Source organism: Macrotis lagotis, chromosome X (assembly GCF_037893015.1).
Source record: "Macrotis lagotis isolate mMagLag1 chromosome X, bilby.v1.9.chrom.fasta, whole genome shotgun sequence".
NCBI classification, from domain to species: Eukaryota; Metazoa; Chordata; class Mammalia; order Peramelemorphia; family Peramelidae; genus Macrotis; species Macrotis lagotis.
In genome coordinates, this window is record NC_133666.1 from 51,442,354 (window position 1) to 51,466,278 (window position 23,925).

General features: G+C 35.7%; 1 protein-coding gene across 1 annotated transcript in view; it reads right to left on the minus strand.

Annotated features, from left to right (window-relative positions):
* Positions 1 to 23,925, minus strand: part of BRWD3 (bromodomain and WD repeat domain containing 3) — a 114,749-nt gene that overhangs the window by 37,854 nt on the left and 52,970 nt on the right. The window contains 9 exon segments of the mRNA XM_074205417.1: positions 1,140 to 1,289; positions 3,493 to 3,586; positions 6,508 to 6,679; positions 8,673 to 8,795; positions 10,269 to 10,494; positions 14,655 to 14,783; positions 16,346 to 16,480; positions 19,264 to 19,414; positions 23,340 to 23,444. Of these exon segments, the coding sequence (XP_074061518.1) occupies positions 1,140 to 1,289; positions 3,493 to 3,586; positions 6,508 to 6,679; positions 8,673 to 8,795; positions 10,269 to 10,494; positions 14,655 to 14,783; positions 16,346 to 16,480; positions 19,264 to 19,414; positions 23,340 to 23,444 (1,285 nt within the window).

Sequence of the window (23,925 nt, forward strand, 5' to 3'; positions counted from 1 at the left end):
TCAACTGAACTCATCAGGTACTTCTGTTAATTCCTTATATAATCTCTAGTTTCAGCTCCCTAGTCATCACTCTGGTTGCTTTCTCCATTTCAGACCTTGAGGATTATTTAGTCCAACTACCTCATGTGAAATGAGCTTCATTTGGCTCAAGGTTCCCAAAGTTTTTAATTGATGTGCTTGAAACTAGAACCCAGGTCTCAAAATCTCATTCTCTCATCCATCTCATGTGCTCACTTGCATGCACACTCTCTCTCGCGTGCGCGTGCACGCTCACTCTCTCTCTCTCTCTCTCTCTCACTCTCGCTCTCACTCTCTCTCTCTCATCTTCCCTTCCTCCACCCCCATGGTGTAATAGAGTTTAGGACAGTTAGGAAATATCTAATCTAATAGTTGGGAAATATCTAATATGAGTCAGTCACTATGCTAGACCATTCTGATACACAGATGCCTGCCCTCAAGAAATACAACATTAATATAAGGCAACTTGGAAATAAAAAGGTGCAACAAAATTGGGGAAATGGGAATGGAGGACTGATCAGGACAGGCAACAGGTAAGCAGGACTTAAACTGAATTTTAAAGGAAATTCGGCATTCCAAGCAGCAGAGGTCAAAAAGCAGCAGCACATTACAGGAATGAGGGATAATCAAGTGGTATTGAAATGAGACAACAAGATCCAGCATTCCTGAGAATGCAGTCAGGAACCCAATATGTCTAGACTGTAAAGAATGAAAAGGGGCATTAATATCAAATGAAGCAGCAAAAAAAGTAGGCTGGGGTCTGGGGGTCGGTCTTCCCCAGCCTGGGAAAGACTTTAAAGGCAAATAGAGGAGTTGCTATTTGATTTGTGTGGTAACAGGGAGTCCTGGAGTTCACAGAGTAAGCAAATGACAGAACTGAGAACTGCCTGGAGAGAGAAGAGACAGGAAGCAGGGATAGCAATTAGAAGATGGTCAATGCCGCTGGACTTAGGATTCATATCAGGCTTGAACTCGGGCTGTAAGCTAAGAAATGACATATTTTTGAAAAAAATACCTGTGGGAGAAGAAAATGAATGAAAGAAACAAGAAATAAATGGCTCTCAAGATGGAAACTCTTTGAAAAAATGTAAATTTAATTACTACAACATTGTATGTCTAACCTCTGAGGAGCTTCCTGAGCCTTCCTGGGGAGCTGAATTTTGACTTGATACCTGTGGACTATGTTCTGTGGTAGAACGTGTTCGGTAACCATGCTGGCGCTTCCGCTGTATTCTTCGTAAAGATCGTCCACTCCCAGGTTGAAGATCACTCTTTAAGAAAGAAGGGGAGAGGAGATTAAAAGAACAAGATGTGAATCTCACAAATAGTACATGGATATGTAATACAAACCCAAACAACTAGAGAATGAAAACAAATTATATGAGAAAATAGAAAACAAAGGGAAAATCTGAAGATGAACTTCTTGTCATTTTAATCTGGAAGCAAACATCTGGTTAGAAGTATTAATTTTGATGATTAAGCATGAAGAAACAATTGAAACAAGACTGGAGACTTTAAAAATTTCCAAAGAAAGCAGGCATTTGTGGTTATCTAAAAAATTCCTGCGGTCCCACTTAAAAAGGAAGATCTAACTACATCAAAAGAGCAAAAAATGATCTTTGTATATAAAATACAAGACCCTAATTTTTATAATCAACAAAGGAGAAATAAAAAATGCTAAGCAAATTCCAAATTGCATGTGCAAATGGAAGGAAGATGGTTTAAAATCATAGATGATAACAAACCATTTATCATTTGGCTTTGAAATGTGGTCCAATCCAGAAATTAAGACATCAATTCACTTGTAATACACTGAACTACATCAACCAAAGTTGGACCTCATTCTATTCCAGGAAGGAAGGGTACAAAATACACATCAGGTATCCACAGATGACACATGGGTGAAGAATCAAAGGTTCAACATAAATTTAGTAGCTGAGTTATAGGATGACTTATCAAAGATCTAAAGTAAAAGGGACCTCTCCAAAGGGCATCTAATTCAAAATATTCATTTTACTCTTCAGGAAATCGAGGCCCAGGGATAAGTAATTGCTCCAAAGTCACACGGGGACTAAATATAAAAATATTTGAGTCCAGGTCTTCTGAATACAGAAAACTATGCTTTTTTACACTCAATCATGGAAGTAAAAGTTTCTGCTACTTTCCACTTGAAATTATCATTTGTGAAAAGCAAGTTAAAAGTATTTAAAATCTATGACAAGGGAAATTTGAAGTGGCCTTTGTCCTAAGCAAATATTTTCTATTTTTCTTACTCTCAAAGAAAAAAAAAACTATCTTTTCCAAAGTAAAAGAAGTTTTCCTAGGTCGCATCTCTCTTTTTTAGATCATTCTATCTTTTAACAAACTGGATTAGAAGGAAAGGAGATTAACTGGTAGCAGCATTTAAAATTGTTCTGTACTTAAAATAATTCAACAGCACAAATCCTAACTCTACAAAAATTACCGTACTAAATGCAGGTATTAAAACAATAACCTAGACAAAGAAAAACAATGAGCAAGCAACATTAAATTGATTTAAACATTAAACATTAAAATGACTTAAATTTTTGGAAAGCTACCTAAAATGGTATTTAATGACCAAACAAAAAAATCTGAGAAATTTGGCATTTGATTCTTTCTTTCCATTATAGATGCAATATGCCTATAACTTTTCCAAACGTTTCCAAACCAGTCAACTTTCAAAAGTAACTGACTACTCCTGGAACGTCCATTCATATAATTAACCTGTAATAAATTCAACTCAAAAGACATTGATTAAGTAAGATAATGGGCATGCTGCTGGTAGGGGGAAGTAACCTGGCATGAAAGGACAATGTGAGAAATATGACAAAATAATGAGAGCATAACTGTATACTATGATTGCATAAGCAGGGCCAAATTTTTTTCATTATTAACATTTTATTTGTTTTCCAATTATATACAATAGTAATATGTACCCATCATTTTTTGCAAGGTTCTGAATTCTACAATTCTCCCCCCAGAAGACTGTCTGATAGTCTCTACATTGTTTCCATGTCATACATTGATGTAAATTGAATGTGTTATAAGAGTAAACATAGGGGGCAGCAGCTAAGTGGTGCAGTGCATAGAGCACCAGGAGTACCTGAGTTCAAATCCGGCCTCAGAAACTTAATAATTACCCAGCTGTGTGGCCTTGGGCAAGCCACTTAACCCCATTGCCTTACACAAAAAAAAGAGTAAACATAAACCCCACTAACCCCACCAAGAAGATGAGAAACCTCAAGAATAGAGACAGAGAAAAAGAAAAATTGTACTTCAGTCAAAAAGGGCCAAATTAAAAGAACTGTTACACCTGTCTTATAAGAGAATGCAATACAAGTATTCCTATACCCCACATTTCCAAAACACATGCAAAATAACAAAGAAAAAAAAAGTTCAAAATATGTTAATATTTGTAACTACAGTAAATACTAAAAATCAACAAATACTTACTCTCTGGGTGTCATGAGATGGCTTTCTCTTCTTTTCAAAATTATAAATATCAACTTCTCTTTCTCCTTTTGCAGCTCGGCACTCTTCTTGTACCCTAATCAAAATAAGTCAAAGGTCAAAATAGTTAACTGAAATTCACCAAAATGCATGTTCACAATGAGAGAAGAAATATTTGAAAGGTTAGGCATGAAAAGAGAGAAACACACTAATTAGTGGCAAGTGTAGTTATTACCTGATCTACTCAATTATGGAAAACATGGTGACTTAAGGAAGAAATAATCCAAAGATATCACACTTCTGGGAATATACTCCAAAAAGATCAATTAAAAAGAAAGATCCCAGGGTGGCTAGGTGACATAGTGGATAAAGCACCAGCCCTGGAGTCAGGAGTACCTGGGTTCAAATCCGGTCTCAGACACTTAATAATAACCTAGCTGTGTGGCCTTGGGCAAGCCACTTAACCCCGTTTACCTTGCAAAAACCTTAAAAAAAAAAAAAAAAGAAAGAAAGAAAAGAAAAAGAAAAAAAACTAAGGATGAAAAAGAAAGATCCCATAAGGACCAAAATATTCAATTTTGCTTTAATGTAATGTTAATAAAACAGAAACAAAGTAGACAGTCAGACATTAAGGTCTGGCCAAACTGTGTTATGGAAATATTATAATTATTATTATAACTAAAATAAAGAATTTGGAGAATTATGTGAAGATAGATATGCACAGATACAGAGTCAAGAGAGCAGAAGCAGAACTATCTACTCAGTCAATAAGGGACTAAGATGCGCCAGGAGGAACAAAATCAATGGTGAATCCCTGCTTCTCTAAGGAACTAAATAAATAAGAGTGATGGGTGGAAGGAGTAACATCAACAAGATTGGAGGGATACAGCCTGAAGTCTCTTCTCTAGGAAGTACTAATCAGCTGTGGAACTACAATGAATTTGTCAATATTATTCAACAGAAACAGTTCTCTAAAAAGTTATCAAAGTCTTAGATAGTAATTTTTAATTAAAAAAAAACTTCAGTTCCAAATTCTCTCCTTTCATCTCTTCCCTCACTCAATGAAAGAATTACAATAAGCATTATAGATATAAAGTCTTGCCCAAATACATTTCTTCTTTGATCTCTGGTGTTTAGTTATTAGTAACTAAATCGAACGGTCTTTCCCCTAATCCTCATAGTTCTTGACCTCTCTACTACAGCCTTAAATACTTGATCTTTGTTTTCTCCTGGGTATCTCCCTTCTGTTTTTGTTACAAGGAGGCCTGGATCTCCTCCATGAATCAGAACGCTGCCCTTCCCAGTCTCTCGGATTTTTAAGTTGCACTCGAAAACCCTAGGGTTGTTTTTTATTTTATTTTAATTATAACGATAACAAAGTTCTGTCCTTGGTCCTGTTCTTCTACACTATCTTTTTTAGTGATCTCATCAGGAACCAGGGGTTCAATAAAGTTCTATAAGCATATCTCTCTTTTTCCAGGACAAATATCTCTCCTGACCTCTAGTCTCTCATCACCAACTGCCTACTGGACATCTTTAACGGCAAACATCTTCAAAAACAGAACTCAATTTTCATACAAAACCTTCCTCATTCTAACTTCTCTATACTATTGAGGGAACCATCATCATACTAATCATCCAGATTCACAACCTCATCTCATTTATATTTTACTCATGTATCCAAACTGTCATCTTGCTTCTACCTTCACACTCTCTTTTCTATATATCCCTTTCAATTCACTCATCTAGGCAATAAATACCCTAGTGGCCTTCATCCCCTTGTATCTGGACTGTTGAAAAGTCTTCTTATTAGTCTCCTTGCCTCAAGTCCCTTCCACTTCAATCCATCTTCAACTCAACGCAGCTGACAATATCACCACCATCCTCTCTACCAATTAAAAAAATTCTCCAATAGGTCCCAATTACCTACAGGATTAAATGTATTGCTTTACATTTAACTGTGATTCAAAGTCACAAAATATGCCACCTCCCAACTCTGGGAGGTTCTACTGGTTATCTCTCCTCATCTCTGATTTCTGGCTTCCCTTTAAAACTCAGATCAATTTTTATACAAGACCTACCTTGTCCCTTACATTGCTAGAGTGCCTGTCCAGGGAAATTACCACCTTTTTAACTCAATATATCTCATTCACTTAACTCTGTATAAACATCTTCTGTATACTATTGCTGCCTGTTTTCGTTCTCCAGGGCTTATTATGGTGTCTAACACAGGTAAAGTGCTTAATGAAATGAATTTGAACTCAGATAAAATTCCATCACAATTCTTGGTTCCATGAGAAGCACTGGACCATGCATGAAGAATTGTTGAATGTGGCTTTCTGAGCTATATTAGAGCTGTGTGAAATAAATCAAGACAAGACTGTGGTCATGATTCAAAGAAGAACTAAGGGACTAAGAGAAGGAATAAGGTAAAGGTGAAATTATTGTTCCACTCACATGGTCAAGGATTCAATTTCTCCTTCCTATCTCCTGCACATATACATGTAACATTTCAATGATCAATTTACCTGTAATCAATACCTCTATCAAAGAAGTCAATCATTAAAAAGTGTGGTAAGGGGGGCAGCTAGGTGGCGCACTGGATAGAGCACCAGCCCTGGAGTCAGGAAGACCAGAGTTCAAATGTGACCTCACACACTCAATAATAATTGCCTAGCTGTGTAACCTTTGGCAAGTCACTCTTAATCCCATTGTATTAAAAAAAATAAAAATACAATAAAATTTTTTCAAAAGTGTGGTAAGGAATTGGCCATGACAACATTTGGGGATCGTCTTGTGCTAGATTTTGTCATGTACCTAGACTTCACTTTCCAGCAAATACTTGCTCAAAGAATAAGTGGAATGGCATGTAAATAAATATCAAACAGCAATGATTAATGACATTTTAATAGGAAAATTTTCAGAACAATTTCATGTAACACTGCAATATGGGACAGATACTTGCCTAAAAAGGTAAACTCAAAGTAAAGTATCAGATAATTCAAACAACTATCTTACCTACTAACACCAGGAGCTAATTCATTGACCACTGCTTTTTGGTTCAATGACGTGAAATCCATTGGAATATCCTCCGGATCTGGAGGAGAATCATGAAGGACAACATCCATCTGAGCACTAGGTTGCAATCCAACATTTGAGGAAGACGCAAATTCCATTGGACTTTCCAGGCCTGAAAAATAGGCAAAAACATGGCTTTTACCATACGTGTTTCCCAACCTGTTTTAGAAAAGAATTGGAAATGAAACATAGGCTTCTAAGATGGTGTCAATGATATATTTAAGAATGAAGAAAAGAAAAAAGACTGATGCACAATCAGCAGTATGAAGATGAATAAAAAGTGACAACAAGAAATTAAGTTCTCTTTTAATCTAATAGACATACAGGTGATTATAGCTTAGGCAAGTAGAAATCTTGACTCCTAAAAAGCATAGACTGATTGCAGTTAGATATTATTTACGGCACTGACCCTTGTTGGATTTAAAGTTAGATGAGACATATGCAAACTCCAGGTCTGCTACTTACTACCTGTGTGATCTTGGGCAAGTCAGTTGTTGAGAACTACTGTGGGTCTCAGTTTCTCAAACTGTAAAATGAAGGGCCCAGACAAATAGACTTTAAAGGTTTTTACCCTCTCTAAATCTAAGATTCTAAATTTCAACAAGTCATTACACATTTCTCCATTACTTATAGTTAGAAAAGAAAACAACTATTTAATGGCAGAGATCAGTGACCACTGATCATTTACTAACATTCAACAAAACAGTAAAGAATGTGTTTCCTGGGGGTGGCTAGGTGGAGCAGTGGATAGAGCACTGGCCCTGAAGTCAGAAGTATCTGAGTTTAAATCTGGCCTCATGACACTTAATAATTACTTAGCTGTGTGGCATTGGGCAAGCCACTTAACCCCATTGCCTTGCAAAAACTAAAAAAAAAAAAAAAAAAGCTTCCTAGATAAGAATACCAATATAATAACAGGTCCTAAAACAAAGATCTAACCCAAATCTTATAACTTGGGAAGAAATGGCCTCATATGTGATATTGGTACCTACAACTCAGCTTGACCCAGTAAAGAAAAGATAGTTGGATTTACAGTTCCAAATGATCTAAAGTAAAGAATCATTTCTATGACAATGATAAAAGTCACGTGCCCATTTCCCCTGCCCAAATCAAGACATGGCTTTAATACTATATGAAGTAGCTCAACCCAAATTGTATTCCTTATCTGGCCACAGGAAACCTAGATTCCCTAAATGATGTATACTCATTATGTCAGTACAACAAAAAATTAATCCTTCCAACATTTTCAGTAAGAAGCATAACTGAATGTATAGGAGAACTCAAAAACAATACTCATGCCATAAATAGATTTCTCATATTTTAGGGAAAAAATACATAATAACCATATTAGAACAATTATGTCATTGTCAACAATTATAAAAAAGGAAATAAAAATCAAATCAGCAGGTGAAGCTATGTACCTGAAAAAATCTAATACATGTTCTTCCAATGTCCAACTTCTATAAACATGGTTTTAAATACAAAGGTTGAAAAACATTTACTTTAAAACAGGAAGGAGTATATAGAGCACCGGCACTGGAGTCATAAGTACCTGAGTTCAAATCCAACCTCAGACACTTAATAATTACCTAGCTGTGTGGCCTTGGGCACACTCTGCTAACTGTTGGAAATACAAATAGAAAAAGTAAGGCAGTACCTGGCCTTAAGGAACTTACAATCTAAAGGGGATATAAAGGGATGTTCATTTTTCTTGTTCACAAGGTAAAAAAGGCTAAAACTATAGTGCTACTATGTAAATAATTTCAAAATAGCTTCAAACATAAGCTTAGAATTTGGAAATCATTAAAAATTCACAAATGTGAAGTAGCTAGGTGACACACTGAACCTGACGTCAGAAGAATCTGAGTTCAAATTTGACCTCAGACACTTAGCTGAGTGACCATGGGCAAGTCTCTCAATCCCATTGCTGTTTAAAAATAAAAAAAAAAAAATCAAAAACAAAGCAAAAATTTACAAATGCCCTCCATCACTATTGACCTTACATTTATGCAAACAAAATGGCAAAAAGTATCAAATTCAATGGCATGTTTAAGAGTACATACCTCTATTAAGAGAATATGATCTATTAGGAGAAAATGAACTACCTTGTTCATGAGACATTCTTAGGTCCTGCTCCCTCTGCAGTTCCCTGATCATTCCGTCAAGAAGATTCCCATCTTGATCAGCACTTTGTTGACCAATCACTTGCTCTACCACTTCACCATCACCTTAATTAGAGCCCCCCACAAAGAAAAACACACACATATCATCAAAATATGCATTCATCATGTATTTATCAAGTCACTTGAATGATGCAGGCACAATGTTAAATATAAGGGGCACAAAGACAAATATGTCAAATACTCTTGGAGCTCAAGGAGCTACATTCTAGATAGCATCCTAAAGAAAACATTAATACAAATTTTGAAAATCTCAATTCAAGCTATCATGTTTAGGTTATTAATAAAAACTATGAATTATTTAACAAAAACTAAAACCATATATTTACACAATACCTAAGAAAGCAAATTCGTATTTGCGGTGATTTTTAAAAATCTACTGCTAAAAAAAATGTAACATAGGAAAAATTCTAAACAAGCAAACATGATATAATCTTGAATTTTCGCACATCCTAAAGAATGTTCCATTGATTAAGGGGAACATATTTGAAAATTCATTTTACAAGGAAATGAAAGCAAAGGGAAAATAAACTCTAATTAATAAAACTGATCATTTAAAATAAAGATTACTTTTATTTATGACTACTTTTGCAAGACATCATGAGCTATTTTTGAGTATTTCCTTTTCATAATGAACACCAGAGAACAATCAGAGGTAAGGAAAGTCTACTTTTGTGAAATATCAGAAATTAAGATACATAATTAAGTAAATGATTTGGACTTCTTTTCCCTCTCAGAAATGTGATGTTGGAATATGTAAGAAGAACATTGATTCATTTTGATATGACGCTACAAACATCTTCCTCTCCCAAACTGCATATATGTCTCCTATACTGAAAAGCTACAAAAATCCTACATCATTTTCAGTTTCAAGTTTCAAAGAACAGACAAATTGCCATTTCTGGGTTGAGGATGAGAAATTACTTTTCTCTATTTATATTTTATAGACCCAGAAAACTGAATTTTCCAATCAGGTGATACAGTAGATAAGTTCAGAACCTGGAGGCAGTCTAAAACACCACAACGTGACTCTGAGCTACTTTAACTACTACCTGCCTGAATTTGCTCATCTACAAAATGGGGATTAATACCATCAACTTCCTAGGGTGGTTGTGAGCATCAAATGAGATCATCTTTGCAAACTTTAAAGTGCTATATAAATGCTGGCTATATGTGATTATTAAGTAATGAAGTCTGGCTAATGGAAAGCTAAAACCCATAAAATAAAGAGATTTGCCCATCAGAGTCAAGGTTTTGAACTATATATGGAAGTAAATGCTTCAGGGGACAGCAGAAGTCTATAGCCAAGGTTGTTAAGTAAAAAAGTCATTATATTTGCCCTACCTTGGGCTGATAACCCATTCCCACACAACAGGTTCTTCAGCCAGGGTAAAACATGCCAATAATGTATCACAGTGGGATCAGAAACAACTCAACACCATTACCATTGGCAGGGATTCATTACTTCTGGACATGTTAGTAAGATTATGGATTTCAAAAACAATTTTGGAGTTAACATACCATTAGCAAAGTATCCCAGTTGTGGTATAAGATGCTGATCCTTACAATGTTCCCGTCCTGGTACCAGTCTTTGGAGGTCTATAGGATGAGGGTTGCCATCCATATCCACCAAAAATGGAGGGGGCATCAAATGAGGGGCTTGTTGAGTCTGTTCATCCAATACATAATTGTTAGCATCTCGAATGAGGGGTCGATAATCCGTATGGAAGAACATCTGATCTGGAATCTGGATTTTAAAAATGGGGAAATTAACACATCAATACATTATATCTCAATACTTTGAACTCATATATTCCAAACTAAGCATCTTTTCCATTTTCAGCACACAAAAGCTGCTGGCAAATTTATCAACAAATATTTATTAAGTGCCCCTCTGTGTGTGTGTGTGTGTGTGTATGTATATATGTATATATATATATATATATATATATATATATATATATATACACATATGAAGGTTCTTTATTAAGACACAGAAGCAAAGACAAAAATCAAGAAATCCTTGCCTTCAAGGAGCTAACATCCTTTTCTGTGAGGCAAAAGGCAAATAAACAAAAAAGAGAAATGGGATAAAGTGGAGAGGGAAACTAGAAGGGGGGGATGGGATAGGACAGACCTCATGGAAAAACATGCCACCTGAGCAGGGTTTTCAAATAAATATGAGATTTTAAGAGGCAGAAGTCATACAAGACACTGGGCACAAATGTGGACTGTTAAGGATGAGAAACAGCAAGACCACTATTTTGGCTACATTAGAAAGTACAGGAAGGAGAGCAATGAATGTCTAATAAAGTTAGAAAGTAGTTTGTTGGGGCAGCTAGATTTCACAGTGGAAAGAGCACCAGCCTGGAGTCAGGAGGACCTGAGTTCAAATCCAACCTCGAACACTTAATAATTACTTAGCTGTGTGACCTTGGGCAAGTCACTTAAAACCCATTGAGGATTACCTGCACTAAGGTGCTGGCTGGTTTGAAAGAAGGGGACAGTTAGAAAGACAATATTTGACAAGTAACTGGTTGGGCAGGGCAAGGGCAAAGGGCAAAGAAGGAATAAAGGAGAACAGCAATGTTAGAAAACTGGGTTAATGGAAAGGCTAGGCCACTCCACTGACAGAATGAGGAGATCAAGCAAATTTCCCAGAACTTTAGGATCACGCCCTGGAATTTATTTTTTGTCACCTGTAAATCCTTAAGAATGATAAAATAAAACTACTGAATAATATGATTATTTTAAGCAGATTTTCAATTTTCACTTATTTTTCCATATTTAAATACTTAAATGAACTATCAATGATTCTGTAATAGAGTGATAAGTCAGTAAAATCAAGTACGTAAATATTAATTTTTAAAACAAAACATCGTACATCTCAAGATACTTTCCTGATCTGAGTGGAACTGTCTCCGAGTACTTATTTTTCACAAACCTAGGGGGTATTTTGATCTAAAACTCTTTACATATACAGAGAGGAACATATAATTAATACCATTATTATGTGAAATAATAACATTCAATTTCTTGGACCATACATTAAAATGGGAAACACCAATCAGAGAACAATCCAAAAAAGAGGGACCTGCAAGGCAACAGAGACTAGGGATATTTAGCCAAAGAAGAAAAAAATAAAGCCTGGGAGGTGCGGGGGACACAAGAGGAAGATGTTAAGACAGTTTGTTATCTGAAAATATTTGTAGGGTTGTAAAATCCAGTGAAGTCATTCACAAGATTGCAGGATCTAAAACTGGAAGCGTTATCATAATCAAGTACAACAACGTCCCTTCACGTTACAGATGAAGAAAGGGAGACGAGGAATTGTAACCTTCCTTCAGCTAACCATACTCAAAATGAACAGAGTAACTTTTGCAAAAAGCAGTCCATACCTTTCACTTTCTTTCTACAACCCCTTGTAATCTTACTTCAAACTAAAAATTCAACAAAAACCCATCTCCAACAACTTAAATCTTAAAATCCTGGCCTTTTCTCAGCCCTCTTCACCTTTTTACAGTATTTAAGACTAACCCCTCATGCTTCCTCATCTCTTCCCTGGTTTTCTTATCTGCCTCACAGAACCCCTTTTGCTAGGTCTTGTTTATGGATTCCTTCTGTACCCTGCCCCTCCCAGAGATGAACCAGCATCTCAGGGTTCTGCCCTGGCCTCCTCTTCTCTCTTTGGGTCAATTTACCAACTCCCATGGGGCTAATTATCATCTCAGTGCAGATGACCACTTCCAAATCCCACACACATCTTGCACTACTATTCACTATAAATTACAATTCTCATTCTAACCTCTCCTTGTTTCTGTTGAGGGCATTACTGTGCTAATCACCTTGGCCCAAGCCTTCCCTTAGACTCTCTCCTCATACCCAAACAATTGCCAAATCTTGTTGACTCAAACTCAAAAAAAATCTCCCAGATCTGTCTTTTTCTACTCTATTCATCCTCAGAGTTTAGGCTCTATTTACCTCTTGCTTCTCAATCAGTAGCTTTATCTTTCCCTATGGGAATCTATCATTCATATAGTTGTCATAAAGATATTCCTAAAGTACAGGCCTAATCAGCTCACTTTCCTACTTTTTAAAAAGCTTCAGTGGTTCCCTAGTGCTACAGTAATAGAAGACAAACTAATTTCTTGGACATTTAAGATACTTCAAAAATAAGCTGACCTAGCTTTAATTCACAGAAAAACTTTATATACACACAATCTTCCAATGACTGCCCTCTAGGCCTTCATACATGTTATTATTTCTTATGTTTAAAATGTTCTTCCCCTTCACCTCCAGATCTTAGAATCACTAGCTCCCTAGTTCAAATCCACTAACATTCCTATACAAAGACTTTCCAAATTCCCCAACCAATGTTCTATTATTTTGTGATTAATCAAAACTATGGAGCAGATAACAAAAATAGGAAAATGTAGCACACACAAAATATAACAAACCAGACTCATGTGCAGTGATACCTAAAATCTGTGGTTGAAAAAATACAAAATGAAGTCCTAACATGAGCAAATATGATCAAGCTATCTGTATCTTCATTTCTCTCATCAGAAAAAATGTTCCATTGAGTAAAGAGAAACAATTTGAAATTCACAATTTCAAATTCAAGTTAACAGTGAGAAGAAAATAAAGGCTCTACTCAATAAAACTCTGATCTTTTGAAATAACAAAAATTAGTTGAAATCTTCTTTTAAGACTACTTGAGTGACAGGATAAAGTCATTTCAAATATTTACATTTCAGATCAAAAACTACCATCAGCTAAGAATATTCTCAAAGCAGCTAAGTGGGACATTTAGGAACAGTGGGACGGTGAACAGAGTCAGGAAGACCTGAGTTCAAATCCAGCCTTAGATTCTTACTAGTTGTGGATCATGACAGCACCTGCCTGCCAGATTTTTGTGAACAACAAATGAGCAACTTTCTGTAAAGCACTTAGTACAGTGCCTGACTATGCTAGAAGGAACTAGATGAATGCTTGTTTTCTTTCCAATGACTTTTTACTCCACTTAGAATATAAACTCCCCAAGGGTCGATATTGTTTTCAGTCCCAGTGTCTTACTTCCTATCTGATGCTTTTTTCTACTGCTCTTTCATCAACAGAATCAAATGAATCATTTAAGACAACAAATACAACATAGATAATGTCAATACTGTACCACAGGAAGTAAGATTAGGGGAAACATTGTAAAACTCAAAATAAATAAAATATTTATAATTAAAAATATATATTGTACCATGGAGGGATGCCTGATCAAGACAAAGGCCAACAGGACACTTACCTCTTATTGATTCAGGTCAGGGATACAAATTAGAGAGGGGCTATTTAAGCTCCAGATAATGAAGAACCTTCCAACAATGGGACAGATTGCCTCACAAAGTATTAAATTCCCAGATACTCACAAAAGGGTTCCAAGAGACCACTTGCTACCTGGTAATAGTTATTATAAAAGGCTTTACTAGAGAGAGCAGGAGAAAACTCTGAAGTTCCCTTCTATGGAGAAACTGGGTTACTTGGAGTTGAAGTGACTTACTCAAAAGTGGCAATGCCAGGCAGATTCAACAGCACATTCTCTACCAGGTAAAAGAAATAATAATACATACCATCAACATCAAAAGTTGATTTTTCTCCAAAGAGAACACTGTGCGAAGGGGGAGAGGGGGAATCAGATTCTTGTTCTCTCAGTAAGAGAATTCTAACATATACTTCTATGAATATACCATTCCTACACAGTTTTGTATTAATTCCCATGGGACAACTTCTTCATTCTATGCTATTATATGCAACTCACAATGACCATCTGGAATCTAAAAAGGTTCACCTCAAAAAAAAAAGTATTAACAAAAACTCAAAAATATTCCCAGAAGAAAAATGGGAAGAAAAAACCCTCACCTTTTCATACTGTGTACCACTTCCAAAACCAAAAAGAAGCAAATGTCCATGAGAATCTGTACAGGCAAAATGCTGCCCATCTGGTGAGAACTTGCAATCAAATACAGAACCATGGCCTTGGCCTTCAATCTGCAACAAAAAAAATAATCTGACATCAATTTTAAAACGATAATAACAACAATTCTATGGTACTAAGTGTTGGGCAGTAGTGCTAAATGCATTACAATTATTATGTCTTTGATCAACACAACCACCTTGGGAGGTAAGTGCTATTATCATCATTCCTATTTATATGTCAATAATGGCTAAGTGACTTGCTCAGGGTCACAAAGTTAGTAATTCCCTGAGGATGTATTTGAACTCAGATCTTCCTTCTTCTAGGTTGGTTTTAAATCCTCCTTTCTTCTTACCTTAGACTTAGATAGAGTAGCAATCCACCACACTCTCTACAACTTCCAATTTGGGTAGGATAAATGGTGAATCACAGTACAACTTTACAGTTGCAAAACACCTTTATAAGATGAGGAAATGGAGGCTCAGTCATTCATATGGCCCAAATTGATACAGGAAGTAGACAACAGAGTCAAGATTCAAAGACAGATATTCAAGGGTTGTTGCTGGCCTGTGGACATACACCATTAGGGAGTGTCGAAGTTGGATGTCAAACTGCCATAAAATAAGGAACTTCGTATGACTTAGGCTATTTATGCCAAGCAAATTTGACCATGTCAGAAGATGAATTCCAGCTGAGATTTCCAGATTTAGATGAATAGCTGGTTAGGAAGAAAAGCTTCAAAAGTCCTCCAGATATCATTTAGCACAAAGACACAACTACTGAACAAGGAAGAATCTCATGATCACGTTAAAACTGGTTTGCAGTGTCATGGCCAAGGGTTTTTTCCAAGTGCAACTGACTGGAACAAAGGGAGAACAATCACTCTCAGTTTCCTCTCATACTTATTTCCAAGTTTCCCTTTGAAAAGGAAATAACACTAATCATTCCATATATTACACGATTTGCTAATAACATCTTAGTTAATTTGAGAAAAAAGATTTTTTAGTAAGTTACAAAATACCAAACTGAATTTCTCAGTCAACATTTATTAAGTATGTACTAAATATCATGTATTTTATTTATATTCCAATTTATCTCAATGGCTTGAAAAAAAGTATCTCTAAAGGCTAAAATCAAAACTCATGATTTAGTGGCCCCATCCTGTGCAACTCTGGGTTCACACCCTCAAACAAATTTTCCTCCCTTCTCATGAAGGTGCCTGAATTCCAAATGACAGAAGTACCAGCTGCTTATTACTTTTATTACCCCCTTTTTTGGTCAAATATTCAGACATTTTCAGGAAAAGACTTAGTACTCTACAAAAAATTTTAAAGGTAAAAATTGAGGGATTCTGAAAATATAGCTAAGAAAGATGATTAAACGTATATATAATGAATAAAATGCTTATTTTCCCAGAGACCGATTTTTAAAAATCATATTAAAAAAAGCAACTAAATGCTTTTAGGATTTTTTTACTTATTCAAACATGCCACCCATAGGCCATTTGGAAATGAATAACACCTTATTATTACCAAGTCATTTTCCATTACCCTTGGCTTATAATCATTATAACAGAAATTAGCACTTAGTGATTTAAAACCCAGATTTTATTTTAAGGAACCCAAGCTTCTCTTACCATGTTAAAGTAATTTCGAATTTTGACTCCTCGTTCAAGGTCCCAAATAAAAATGTTCCCATCATGACCGGCAGAAAGTATGATCCTTTGGTCAAATGGATGTGCTTCCAAAACAAATACTTCATCATCATGCCCCTATGAGGAGATGATACAAAAATCATTGAAGGAGAAACACTACCATTTTTGTGTTCCACCAAAGGCCCAGGAAGAGGTTCATTCATAGAATACAGGCAATTGCACAGAAAGCAATGCATATACACTCATTTTACATTTCCACCCCAGTAAAAGGCATAGAGACCATCCATATGCAAACAATTTAGGGAATATTATCTTGAGAAATCTGACAATTCAAATAAGCACAGCGCATGAACTACAGTAGTCCAGTGCAGCTGATATTTCCCAGCCATGCTGTTCACAGGGCCACAGAAAGCATAACAACAAAGGTCTTTTAGTGCCCACAGTCAGTTTCGTTCATACACACTTTACAGAAGCAGCAGAAGTCAATGAAGAGCACTACAATATATCTGTTAGATACTACTAGATATTTTATTCTTCTCTTTCTGGCCCAAGGGAACATTGCCATTGATGGCTTCAAAGGAAAAGGCCAAGGTGAGTGCTAAATAAGCCCCGTAGATAATCATAAGCAAAAGTCCAATAACTCATGTTAGTCAACTAGATACTGCAATAATGGGAAAGGAACACCTTTCCATAACTCTTTCAGGCTCACATAGGTCTTCTTTTAAAAAAAAACTGCCTAGGGAGCATTATTATATGTAGTGCATTCTGTCTAGGTGACTGAACCCAAGGTCCACGAAGTTGCAGAATGGGATTCAATTGAGATTCCTTCCACTACCCCATACTAAATGACCTAATATCACTGTCACTACTAAAAGAATAGACAATTCTATAATAAAGCTGTGGGAACAAGTCTGGAATACATGGCAGTAGAGTACTCAAATAACAAAAGCAGACTTAAGTCCCCACAGGTATCTTTTAGTAAAAAAAATTCATTTGTTGTTCTAGTTGAAACAAACCCTGCTAGTTAAAACAAACCCTGTTTCAACAATGACAAACAATAGTAGTGACTTCTCCAGAATTGCATGAAATTGGAACAATTTCAAACAGAATGTTTCATACATATCCATTAAGAGAATATAGGAGGAAAGTTCAATTCTGTCCTTCTATAACATAAAAGTACTTAGCTTTCACCTCTACCTGCTTCAACCAGTTACCACAATCTTGGGTCAGAAACATTCCTGAATTTTCAAAACGCTGTAAATCATCCCCTTTCTCCCAAAAATGATAAAGGATCTTAGTGGTAAAGCAATACAAAGCCACCTCATCAAGACACCTCATTTCACATAAGCAGATACAGAAAAAGCATCTGAATTTTGTCATCTAATTCTTCAAATGGTCAATTATTAGAAATCAATCATTGTAATAAAATAACAAGACTAAATATACCATTGAGAACACCATAATATAATTCTGTCAGTGCTATGGGATAAAGGGTACAAGATTCCTTAGGTAAAGAGAATTGCTGCTATTTATCAAAATTTTGCTTTTAGTACAACAGAATTTCGCAGACTTCTAATATCATCATCTCATTGCCACAGCTAGGTTCCTCCCTTCTCCAATTTCAGTCACTTGGACCTTGGTCTAGAGAAAAGGATGATATTCAAAGATACTACCTACACCGGGTGAAAGAAAAGCAAAACTCTTCTAACAAATACTCTATATTAAGCAAAATGTAAACCCACATTGACCACGAGCCCCAAAGTACACCTAACTGCTCTTTACCAGAATCCATAGAAAAGAAATGACAAAAAACCGCCTACCAGGCTCATCTTGGAGATGTTTAGGAAAAGAACTTCATTACACAAAATTTTCAAAAGCAGGAGGAAAATCTACAAGGGATTCCAGAATTGAATCCTTCCTTAGAATCCCCCAAAGCTAAGAACATTCAGAGCATGAATCAAGGCAGTGGCACCACCCCCAGAAGGCTGGTGCAGGAATGTAAGAGATGCAGTTTTCATTCATTAACCTTTGGCTCTCTGGTCATTTAGCTTCCAAATCCGTTAAGAGTTGATGAGAAGATCATCTTGAAGATGTCTTTCAACTCTAAAAATCTTTAATTCAAAATGAAAGTGATTGGGAATAAGTGATTAAGAAGCAAAGCTCAAAATCAGAATATGATCTCATGTCTAGCAGTTTCACCAAAGCGAAAACAAAAGTGTCCTGCTGCTGAACTGACTCTCAATTAGGCAGAATATCTTGAGAAGTTTCATTTTCAAGATTCTGACATTGCACTTATAGCAATATATCAATTGGTTTATCAGCTCAGGGACTAATTAGTTTTTTTCTTTTTTTTTAAAGGTTTTTTCCAAGGCAATGGGGTTAAGTGGCTTGCCTAAGTCCACACAACTAGGTAATTATTAAGTGTCTGAGGTCGGATTTGAACCCTGACTCCAGGGCCAGGGCTCTGTCCACTGCATCACCCAGCCACCCTAACTAATTGGTTTTAAATTAGAAGAATAGAAGAAAAGATCTCTCTCCATTATGAATATCAAAGTCTAAGCAGGCACTACTAACTACAGGTAAATAATGAGTTAATGAAGGGTGCCACAGTCAAACTATGATGCAGGCAAAAATTTTCTATCCTTTTAATTGGTTTTCACAAATAAACAGCAGCAAACCTGAGAGATCATGTGATCCACCCTTAACTGTTAGACATTATCTCCCTTTGGGTGGATCAAAACTAGCAGTGAAAATAGTTCTGTGGTTGTGCAAGAATGAAAATGAAGTCAGGACAAAAAGTCTTATTTCCTTCCCACTCACAGCAATGTTTTTTTCTAAACATGCAACCAATACTTGAATCAAGAGAACATTCAACCACACTCCAAAACGATAATACTCACATAGAGATTATGAAGAAGCTGCCCTGTGACAGAATTCCATACTTTCAAAAGAAAATTGTTTACTGCTGTAATAACGGTGGCATCATATCGGTCCCAAGTCACCATAGTCACCTTTAGCTTAGTTACTTTATCTTCATTTGGAGAGTTGTACCTGAACAAAAGAATTAAGCAAGTTGGCCATGATGGTAAAAAATGGGAACCTTCAAAGAGAATGATACTGGGAAGACACACACAATAAGTTTATGCTATGGAATTGTTGCACTGTTCTCAAAAACAACTTAGAATTACACAAGTTAATAAATGGTTTTCATCCTTTTTAAAGGCAGAGAATTCAAACAAGATCATTAAAAAATGGTCATAGCAGGAACATATCTGATGACAAAATTATGTATTGAAGAATGGATAAGGAGCTGACGCTGACCAAGTTGCGGTCTACGAAGACAAAGGAACAACAAATATGAATAATTCAAAATCACAAGAGAAGAAATTAAGGAAATCATAGGAGTGCAAAGAACAAATTTAAAGCACAATACACACAATTATTATTAACAATGTACATAAAATCAACACTGAAAATAAACAAAACAGTCGAATTCAAAGAAAAATGTTAATACTACTCTATCAAAGATAAAGGCCTTCCTCATCCTGGCAGTAACTAAGTTTTAGAGGAAAATACTTTCTGTGTACATGCAGGAAGGGTTGTGTTTGTTTCTTGAGAAATGTCTTTTATGTAAAAATAAAATGTTATCACAAAACCTGAAAGTTAAATAACAAAATATTCATAATCTTGCAAACTTACCAAAAGAAAATCTAAATTCACAAACCATGACAGAATTGAGGAAGCTATATTTTCCAAAACACATGATGGTTACAGAACACCTAATTATAAAAAATGAGAAAATGCACGCCCCTAACTTAAAGAACTGTAATTTAACAACCCGTCATGATTGTCTTTTTCATATGCCTTGAAAAGAGCAAAACAAAGCTGTGTTAGTTACTAGCATATATGAATAAGAAACTATGGTCCATCACAACAAAATAGGAGGCACTACAAATGAAAGGGGTGGGGGGGGGAGAACAACTGAAACAGGATGTTTCAAACTGAGTGAGGTTTCTGACTATCTAACACACAACGACTTTGTGATTACAGGATAAATTTGTCAATAGAAATGGAATTGGCTTTGGGGTCACATCTAAAATGTCAATCAAGGGGGAATTATAGCCCCAAAGAGGTAATTATTGAATATTACTATCAGTGACTCAGCTGATGAAATAGGAAGTATACTCATTAAATGAGAAGGTAGAAAGTCAAGTGAGGCTACTGACATCATGAAGCAGATGAATAAAGACCCTATCAAATAATAAAATGTACAATGATATCCAATATTGACAATTAAAAGATAGCTGGGAACTAAAAATAAACTATAGAGAAACAAGATGGAAAATGAATGCTTAAACCCCAGGAAAAAGCAAGGGAAAATAACTAAAAAAGATCACAGAGTCACAATAAAATATAGCTTGAATATGAACCAGGTACGGTTCTCTACTTAAGTATATATGATGGACAAGAGCAAAACAGGAATTACTGGAGGATCAAATATTGACTCAAACATCCAAATAAATTTAAATGATTTCCAACCTTATTCCAACAAATTTTAACAAAAATAATTTAAGTATTTCTTGATGTTACTTATTATTTAACCCATTTTCCTAAACATTTTCTTTAATATTCACTTTTTAAAATTTTGAGCTCCATTTTCTCTCTCTCCCTGAGGTGGTAAACAATTTGGTATAGGTTATATATGTGAATTGTGCAAAACATATTTCCATATTAGTCATGATGTAAAAGATACACAACAAAAAAACAGAAACAAGAAAAGAAAAACAAGAAAATATACAGAAAGTGGAAAAAAGTATGTTTCAATCTGCATTCAGACTCCATCAGTGATTTCTCTAGATGTGGATAGCAATTTTCATGATGATACTATGCAATTCAACTTAAATCATTGTATTGCTGAGAAAAGCTAAGTTATTCACATTTCATCATCATACAATATTGCTATTACTATGTACAACATTCTCCTGGTTCTGTCACTTCACTTTGTACCAGTTCAGGTGTTTCCAGGTTTTTCTGAAAGCATCCTGCTCATCATTTCTTATAGGATAATAATATTCCATGACCACCATGTACCACAAGGGTATGCAGATTTATAGTCCTTTCAGCAGAGTTCCAAACTGCTCTCCAGAATGGCTAAATCAGCTCACTACTCCAACAACAGTGCATTAGTATCTCAATTTTACCACATACCCTCCAACCTTGATCATTTTCCTTTTCTCCTTTACTAGTCAATTTGATAGGTATGAAGTATTTGCTTTTCTCTTCTATAATGATTTAGCACTTTTTCATATGACTATGGATAGCTTTGATTTCTTTGCATGAAAAGTACTAGTTCGTATCCTTTGACCATTTATCAGATAGGCAATGATCTGTATTTGAATCAGTTTTCTACATATATGAGAAATGGGGCCTTTATCAGACACACTTGCCATAAAATTTTCAGTCAGCTTTCTGGCTGCCCCATTTTTAAATATTTTATTAGTTTTCCAATTATATACAAGAGTAGTTTCTACCTATCATTTTTTATAAGATTTTAAATTTTACAATTTTTTTACCCACATTTGCTATTACTAGCTGTATTTCCCTCCACTCCATTCCTCCCCACTCTCATTTATTCTATTCGCTCTCTCTCCCTCCAACCTGGCCCTGTCCAAAAGTGTGCTGTACCCTCTCCCACAATATTCTCTCTCTTCTATCACCTATCCCCCCCCCCCCACTTCCCTTCCCCAATTCCCTCTTGTCCCACCCCTTTCCTCTCATTCTTCTCTAGGGTAAGCTAGATTTCTATACCCTATTAAGTGTGTAGTTATTTCCTCTTTGAGCCATTTCTGATGAAAATGAAGGCTCACTCAGTCCCACTCATCTTCCCCCATTCCACTCCACTGAAAAAGCTTTTTCTTGACTCTTATGTGAAATATCTTAGCCCCTTCTTCCTCTCCTTTCTCTTCCTTCCAGTACTTTCTTTTAGCACCCATTGACTCCATCTTTTTACTATATTATACTATTATATTCAGCTCCTTCCTGTGCCCTGTCTATATATGCTCCTTCTAAAAGCTCTTATAAATGAGAAAAGTTTTTTTTTGAGTTATCAGTATCTTTTTCCCATGCAGGAATACAAACAGTTCAACATCATTAAGTTCCTCATTGTTAGTCCTTCTCATCCACTGTCTCTGTGGTTCATCAGAGTCCTGTACTTGAAGATCAAGCTTTATTTTAAGCTCTTTCAATAGGAAAGTTTCAGGGAAAGACGTTGTTCAGTTTTGCTGGGTAGTTGATTCTTGGTTGTAAACCAAGATCTTTTGTCCTCTGGAATATCATATTCCAATCCCTACGAGCCCTTAATGCTGCCAGATCCTGTGTAATCCTGACTATGGAGCCATAGTAGGTGGATTGTTTCTGGCAGCTTTTAGTATTTTCTCTTTGATTTGGGAATTTTGGAATTTGACTATAATATTCTTGGAACCTTTTCTTTTGGGATCTCTTTCAGGAGGTGATCAGTGAATTCCCTCAATTTCTATTTTACCCTCTGCTTCTAGGATCTAAGGACAATTTTGCTATATTATTTCTTGAAAAATGAAGTCTAGGCTCTTTTCCTGGTCATGACTTTCAAGTAGCCCAATAATTTTTAAATTATTTCTCCTGGATCTGTTTTCAAGGTCAGTTGCTTTTCCAATGAGATATTTTACATTTTCTTCTAATTTTTGACTTTTTTTTAGAAAAGTTTTATTTCTTCCTGATTTCTTGCAAAGTCCTCAGCTTCCTTTTATTCCATTCCGCATTTGAAGGAAAATAAGTCCTTCAAATGCAGAATGGATTTTCTTCAGAGAACTTTTTTATCTTGTATAGGTATGAAATGTTAGTCTATACTCAGTTTCTTCCACTTTGAGAATTGGTACAGCAACCCTAAACATTTTCAATGACAGTATGCCATATCAACATAACCAAACTCTGGTCTTACCCTGGTCCTTTAGTTGCCATGTCAAGCACCAAGTTCTTCCATTCCTGTTGCTGATACTGCCATATTTTTGCAGTTCCATCTCTGCTTCCACTAACAAATCTCAAGCTGTGGAAAAAGATTAAAAATAAATGTCTCTTGTTATTCTTGAATAAAGTATAATCTTATTTTGCATCTGCATGACTTGTCTGGAATTGAAAAACCATTTTCAAAATGCATCTCAGTTTCCTAATAAGGCATGATATGGTCATGAGTGCCAAATGTGCACATGGGAACTTAGGGAGTCTTCTTCTCAGTCTTAGTTTCCTTATAAAATGAGGATAAAATGTACCCTAATATATAAAATAAGGATAAGTAAGACATACCCTAATTATCATAGAAGGTGGCTGTGTGAATTTTCTGACAAATGTAAAATGCAATTTTAAGAGAACAAGTATTTTGTCTTCACAAAGCAATATCATCTTTCAGGAAGAAGAGCAATAAATTACTTTAGAGGACCCAAACTTGAAAGTACAGACATGTTTGTAGTCTCAGAAACCCACTCAGGGAATGAAACACATGTGCTAGAGTCAACTGAAACATTAGCTAT